Source organism: Gekko japonicus, unplaced genomic scaffold (genome assembly GCF_001447785.1).
Source record: "Gekko japonicus isolate JY-2015 unplaced genomic scaffold, Gekko_japonicus_V1.1 scaffold594, whole genome shotgun sequence".
Classification (NCBI taxonomy): Eukaryota; Metazoa; Chordata; class Lepidosauria; order Squamata; family Gekkonidae; genus Gekko; species Gekko japonicus.
In genome coordinates this window covers 47,388-55,021 of record NW_015160852.1, presented here as the reverse complement: position 1 = coordinate 55,021, position 7,634 = coordinate 47,388, and the positions used below count along the sequence as shown (strand labels likewise).

At 44.8% G+C, this 7,634-nt stretch overlaps 1 protein-coding gene across 1 annotated transcript in view; it reads left to right on the top strand.

Annotated features, from left to right (window-relative positions):
• The first annotated feature begins 7,053 nt into the window (after positions 1-7,053).
• Positions 7,054-7,634, top strand: part of BTG1 (B-cell translocation gene 1, anti-proliferative) — a 4,290-nt gene continuing 3,709 nt past the window's right edge. The window contains exon 1 of the mRNA XM_015420958.1: positions 7,054-7,259. Within this exon, the coding sequence (XP_015276444.1) occupies positions 7,112-7,259 (148 nt within the window). The 5' untranslated portion in view covers positions 7,054-7,111. The remainder of the gene's footprint in view (positions 7,260-7,634) is intronic.

Here is a 7,634-nt window from a genome sequence, read left to right as displayed (position 1 = left end):
AGATAACAAGCTGTTTTTATATATATATATATATATATATAAAATGTTATATGTTTTTAATATATATATTGCCTTTCACTATCCATACAAACCTGAAGTTATGTGCTGTTTATCTTCGCAGTCAGTGGTGTTCAAATCTTCTGCTCTAAGAGAACTCTTTCTACATTAATCCAGGGGTCAGGGAGCTAGTTGTTCCTCAGGGCTAAGGATTCTAGGCCACATGTTAAGTTACTGCAAAGTGCCAGTGAAACTTGGATGTTGCACTACAAAGACATAGAGTACAGCTGACAAATTGCCTGGCACTGCCTATTGGAAGGTATGTCCAATAATCAGGGTTCCCGTTTGACTGCTTATGGTGGGAGACCTCCAGGTAATTGTAGCTCTTGAGCACCAATACTCATTGATCAACCGGCAGAAACATGGGCCAAATTGTGTGTGTGTGCAATTGTCCTGGGGAGGAAAATTAAAATAAATACATCAGAGGCAAACTTAGAAAATTGGTCATTGCTTGAAGAGGGTGGGGGAATCATCACATAATTTTTTTAAAAAAATCACTAAGCTGTAAAGACAGAGGGAGTACAGTTTTTCACATTCTATAGGACAAACACAGTAAAAAATGTACTAGAAAGAGAACTGCCCCCTGCTGGATCGGAGGTAGGACCTGACAACCCTAGAAGTATAAGGTACTATTTTGTAGGCGGCAGTATTTTCGTTACAGAAAGAAGGGGACATTCCTATTCTGTTGTAGATTGGATACTTGGCGCCAAAGAACAGGGCAAAGTATACTAGTATTGCCGATTTAGTAGCAAAGAAGGTGAAGTGAATCAGGCAGCTCTTAACCAAGTGATTTCAACTTTATTAACAAGAACGATCCAACACAAGAAAACCATAGGAGCCAGAGCTCCTTTTAAACATCCCGGGCTGGGGAAACCACGCCCAGTAGAATGGTAAGAACCAATCATATTTACACGATAAAGACCAATAGAATGCTTTCCCTCCAAGTACAGTGCTATGCTTTGATTGGCCTGCTGTCAGGAGCAGCCAATGAGAACTGTCAGATCAGATAATGGGCTTCTATGAAGCAAGTACTGAAGCTTAGTATGTAGGTCATAGTCTAATACACAACAGAAAGGATGCTGGAAGCATGATAAAGTGAACAAGGAATCCAGTAGTTTACAAGGTTGCCAGCTCCTGACCCAGAAAAAAGTGCTCTTGCTTTAACACATCTGGTAACAAGAAGGAAAATGTCCAATAGAAATAGTGTTCCCAGACCCCACGGTGGAGGTGGCCTTTCCCCCAGTCACTGATCAGCTGGCCAGCAAGGAGGACTTACCAGGAGAAACTAGAATGCCTAGGCTTCATTGCTGGTGTTGCACCGGAAGTATCATCATCACTCCAGCACCATCTCGGTGACACTCTCATATCTGGGTAAAAGTTCTATGGTAGAACCTGGTTTTATCATAGAGTTTTTGCCCAAATACCAGAGTGTCATCCAGATGTTGCTGGCATGATGGGATTACTTCCTGTGTGATGCCAGCAATGAGGCCTAGGCTTTCTCCTTTCTCCTCATGTCCCCCAGTTCCCTGCCGGTTGCCAGAAGGGGCCTTGCTGGTTTTATTTCTCTGAGAGTTGGGATGACAGTGACATAAGAAAGTGACTCACATCCTTGACAGAGACACTGTTCAACCAGGACAGTTAGCTTATCTTCTTGCCAAAACATGATTGTCTTTATTGGTGTTACTGTGCATAACATCTCCATTTTAAAGTCTAAGGCTTTGGGAGGGCTTTATAATTCTATATAACCACAGGTCGTATTTGTTTCAGACATTTCACTGTTTGGAGGTGCACTTGCTAGACAGGGTCAAAGGGTTTGTTTGTATCATCTGGCTGGCAGGCAGACAGACTGGGCCTGCATTACAGCAAAGGGAAATGCAGAGCTAGATTCAGCCTTTGCTCCTGATTTCTCCCAAATATAATTATCTCTAATTATAATATTATAGAATCCAAAGCTGTTAAAATATCAGAACTGTATATTCCAAATTTTCCACCCATATTAACTAAACATATTGGAGGAGGGAAATCAAAGTGTGTGATTTATAAACCTCTTAGAGGTTTAGTCCTTCTGCGTAGGATCAAAGTCAGCCAGTGTAAATTTTACTTATTCATTTATTATATGTCCCACCCTGCTATCAAAACATATGCATCTTATAAAAATTAAAAATTTACAAAAATTTGAAAAAGAAACTAGAAACATTATCAGCAACCTAAAACTAAAACTTCAACCCCATTTCAAATCCAGAAGTAACAGCAATAAAGCAATAAGTGCTGCTATGACAAAGAGCATATCCATGAGATCAACACTACAGTCATCAATGCTAGGCCTACCTCCTTAGAAGGCCCTCTGGAATGAAAGTGTCTTCATAGTCTTTTGAAAAGGAAGTGACCAGAAATCCTGGGGAAATCCTACCCTGAAGGCTGAAAGTCCCTCTCCCATGCTTACCACACACCAAGCTTACCTCACACAAAGAGAAGGGCCACACTAGCTGACCTGTAAGCTACAAGCAGGTTCATATAGAAAAGGAGGTCATTTGCTACTAGATTTGCATAATTTTTTGACTAGAAGTCTGGTCTGAGGTTGTTCAGAAATCAGCAAATGTTCCAACATAATTGATTTCTGATGGCCAGCAAAAGGTGTGTGTGTGTGTGGGGGGGGGGAGTAGAGAGCCACTCTGGTGTAGTGAGAGCCAGTTTGGTGTAGTGGTTAAGTGCGCAGACTCTAATCTGGGAGAACCGGGTTTGATTCTCCACTCCTCCACTCACACCTGCTGGATGACCTTGGGTAAGCCATAGTTCTGATAAGAGCTGTCCTGGAAAAAGAGCAATTTCTGTCAAGAGCTCTCTCAGCCCCACCTATCTCACAGGGTGTCTGTTGTGGGGAGGGGAAGGGAAAGGAGTTTGTAAGCCGCTCTGAGACTCCTTTGGGTAGTGAAGGGCGGGGTATAAATCCAATCTCCTCCTCCTCCTCTTCTTCTTTAGAGAGGATGGAATTGGAAAATATTTGTTTTCAGCAGTTAGCTGGTGGTCATTCTTTTGGACGCATGTATGGCACTGACACATAGTCCATTTTAGTCATTCCAAGCCAGTCACTGGAAAAGCTCATTTTGGTAAGCTTGGAGTATAATCTCCTTTACAGGTGATACAAAGCAAGACCTCTATATTCATCTTGATAAAAATGATAGGATGTATAAATATTCTGTTACGTATGTGGGATGCAGGCCACAGAGGGTTTAAATAACACCTTGAATTGTGCTTGGAAGTGACCCAATACCCTGTGAAGTTGCTTCAGTACAGATTTAATGTGCTCATAACTCCCAGCACCCACAAGGAGGCAAGCTGTGTCTTCTTGCACACCAGCTGAAATTTCTGACTCTTTTGGTCCCAAAGTTCTTTGGGAACATATGAAATGGCCTTATACTGAATCAGATTGTTGATCTTTGTAGCTTAATGTTGTCTACACTGACTGGTTGGTACCGTCTTCAACAACTCAGACAGTGGTCTTCCCATTCTGTGGTACTTCCTATAACAGAAGATGCCAGGAGTGATCCTGGGACCTCATGCAAACAAAGCTTCACGTCTTATTATTTTGTGTTGTTTGGGTGATAGGAAATTCCCAAGCAGCTCTACAGAGTAAGATGAAAACAGGTGTACACTAGTGGGTCTTAAAACAACAAAAACCCAGCAAGCTCCTTAAATGTGGTTTTGCTAATCAGAAACATCTTAAGCAATCTTTCTTAGCCAGCTCCCATAATCAGCATAATTTTCTTTCTCTGGCCAGATGCAAAACTGTTTTCATTCCAGGTCCCTTGGTCCTTGATACACCACAATTAAACCGGTTCCACAGCCTCCTTCAGTACTGCAGGTGGATGTGAGACCATCAACATTGCTAAGGAGATCTATTTTAAATCTCTCCTTATATATAATTATGTTTTGGTCATGGACTCCCCTGAATATTCCAACACGCTCCAAAATCAGTTGGCTGAATGATCTGTCATTCAGAGGGTCTCGCTATCCACTGCCTGCGTTGCCTGAGTCCTGCCTCCAACATTCTAAACAGTTTGCTGTTCCTCTCCCCCCCCATAGCCAGTCAGAACACAGAGGTCATTTGTATATTTGGCCTGATTGGCCCTTGCCTCTAACATTCTAAATAGTCTGCTGTTGCTGTTGGGAGTCCTGAGGTAAAATACATATCCCAGTCTCCCTGTGGGGCCCGGAGATCTCCCCAGCCACAGCACATCATTTCCCCTACAGAAAAATTTCCAACTATTACAATTGATGTCCAGATGACCAAGTTCAGTTCTCCTGGAGACAATGGCTGCTTTGGTCCACTGCTTTTTAACTTGTTCATTAATGATTTGGAGATGGGAGTAAGCAGTGAAGTGAATAATCCAGTCTGTTTAGAAGTTTTGAAACTTCATTTAAAAGAAGGATTGATAGGTACTCTAAGAAGCATTAGTAGGTACTCAGGGCCGGATTTAGACTTGCTGAGGCCCTAAGCTATACAAAACCCAGAGGCCCCCCTACTGTTTTAAATTACATCAGCTGGTCTCAGAAAAATTTAAAATATATACCTTTTTAATATTTGAAATCATTTTTTATATTGTGTTTTTATTTGAGGCCCCAGCAGATTGTGAGGCCCTAAGCTGTAGCTTAATTAGCTTATGCATAAATCCGGCACTGTAGGTACTACTCTCTGGGCCTGTGCTGCTTATGTTCAGGAATTTTACATACTCCCTTACAAGTTCCACAGGTGTTTATTTACACAGGTTGTCAGTGGTATCTTTTGTAGGGAACACACAACAATATGTGAATTATCAAGCACTCTGAGTCCCACATGGAGTTGGAACAAGAATATTTAGATGTAATTTCTGTGCTTGGTTGGTTTCTGAGATGGATGGTTCTGTTGTGACTTTGCAGAGGTCAGATTTGGAGGGGATAAACAACAAAAATCACCATAGAATCAGGTGAACAAAGTTTGAGTCTAGTGGCACCTTTAAAACCAACAAAGTTTTATTCAAGATTGTGTGCACACACAGTTCTTCAAATACTATGAAATGGAAGCTACCAGTAGAGGGTGGGAACCAAATTAGCATACAGCATAATGAAGATATTTAACAGATGCAAGGACCAAACAGGAATAACAAGCTTAGGTTACCATTTGTTTGGGTTAATTCTGAGGGAAAACATAACGAAGGAAATAAATATGTCAAAATCAAAAACTGATGAGCAGATGTATCCTTAACTATGGAATCCTGAGAAATTAACTGAGATCCTGTCATTACACTCCATCCACCATAGATGTTTCATATAGTTTACATCCCGGTTCTGGGATAGCAGGGGGAAAAACAAGTAGGATCTCATTCTATTTCTTTTATACATAGGAGCACTTTAATACACAGTACTTGCTGTTTTGATAGTGTAGTGATACAGATTGATTTGAACGGGTTCCAGAAGACAGAATTGCGGGTGCCAGATGATAGCAACATTAGTGTTTGGCAGAGAACTGGCCTTGCTCAGTCTTTTATGTTTCCAAACTATTCATTCCAGTTCCAGAGCAGTTTATCTGGGCCCAGGGACTGTCATTCCATTGTGTGGGTGTCATTCCAGCCACAAAACACTCTCATTCTACTCCCAGGGGCTGTCATTCCATTCCTAGAGCAGTTTATCTGGACCTAGGGGCCACCATTCCACACTGGGGGCTGCCATTCCAGTCCAGGAATAGTGATTCATTCTCCTGTATAACATGGCTGCATTGGAAGGTGTTTTCAATGGCATTATACTTCACTAAGCTGCCTCCCAAAACCTTGCCCTCCCCAAGCTCTACCCCTAAATCGCCAGGAACTTTTCAAACTGGAGTTGGCAACCCTATGATGGTATCATTCCACTCTGCAGATTGTAATTCCAGCCCCAGGGCAGGTTTCCCGAAATCCGTTCAGCATATCCACTGCAACTTTTCTAAACTGTAATGTATTTGAACGGAGCCCATGAAAGTCAATTGGCATTCCTGGTTCCCAAAGGAGAGACCTCTCCCAGTTTCCAATGGACATTCTTGTCACTCGTTTTAGTAGTCCCCCCCCCCTCCCTTAAAGAAATGTGGCTTCACAGTCCCCTCTTTTGCCCATTGCCATTGTTGAATCACAGGATGGCGTCCGGGCAATGAAAAACCAGGACCGAAGCTCCAGCACATGGGCATGTTCGAGCAGCAAGAACACAATTTCAAATGTGGTTGGCACCGAACTTCTGCTATGCACAAGGAATGATACACACGAGTCCAGCAAAAGTGGGGGAACTGTCATGTCTGCTTAGGCAAATCCTGCAGTCACAGTTATGAACAGCGCTAAAATAGGGCACGGCTTATTTAATTTGGTATGGAGCGAAAAAATCTAGATTTCGTTGGCGGAAGCATCTCCTGATGTCATCTGATTGCAAACAAGTTGAATAGCTCTGGAGAAGACGGAGGGGTGGCGGTGAAGAGGAATAGTCGATACATTTCTTCGTAAGGGCCGTTGCCACCCTGGCGACGAACTTCGCGCGGCTGCCTCTTCTTCTCCCCGACGCCAAACGCTCCAATCCCAAACTGCGGCTGCGGCTGTTTCCCAGCCTCGGCAGCAGACGCAGCTCTAACTTCTCCCTCCTTCTATTTGTTTACAATCAGGTGACATCACTCCTGCCCATGCCCCCTCCGCTCCAAAGTCAACGTCACAATGGTGCGATCACCGGATTGGCAGCGGCGGGTTCTCAGTCCGTCGCCGACGCCATTGTCGCCCGACCGTGGCTATAAAAGGCGGCGCACGCAGCCCCACTTCCTTCGTGCCTCGTAGACGGGAGATGGTCGAGGTGTTTGTTGCCGACGTCGCCGCTGTCCTCCTACGTCAGCGGGAGGCAGATGAGTTGGGGGGAGCCTTTCACTTCAGTCCTCTGAACTCGCTCAGCGCTTTCCCTGACTCTCCTTCTCTTTCTCTCTGACCCCCGCCACTCGCTTCCTCTGGGTCCCGCGCACCGTGCCCTCCCACGCAAGCACCGGAGCTGGCTGCCTCTCGCCCCCGCCGCCTCCATGCATCCTGCCCTTTACACCCGGGCCACCATGATACGCGAGATCGCCGCGGCTGTGGGCTTCATCTCCAAGTTCCTGCGCACCAAGGGGCTGATGAACGAGCGGCAGCTGCAAACGTTCAGCCAGAGCCTGCAGGAGCTGTTGGCAGGAGAGAGGGGGGGGGGGGGGGAGGCAGCAACGGTCGCGTCATCGTGATTAGTAACAATGATCGGGGAGAAAAAGTATTTTCGGCTCCCGCTCCTCCTCAGGTCCCTTCCTCACTAGCGCCTGTCGTTTTCAGGGGTATTTGCTCCCCATTCCGCCCGTTCCTTTCCCCGGATAGTTGTGTGTTGAGGGGGTGGTGTTTTGTTTGTGTTCTTTTACGGCGCGTAAACGAAGCCGGGGGGGGGGGGGCAAAACTGGCTTTTGTACAAAGGACGGGGTCAGGAAGCAGGCCCCCCTCCCGGTGGGATGAGCGATACTGCAGTGCTTTCTTCCAGCGTCAACTGTGCTCACACCAATACTTTTTTTGGTAAAAGGAAAA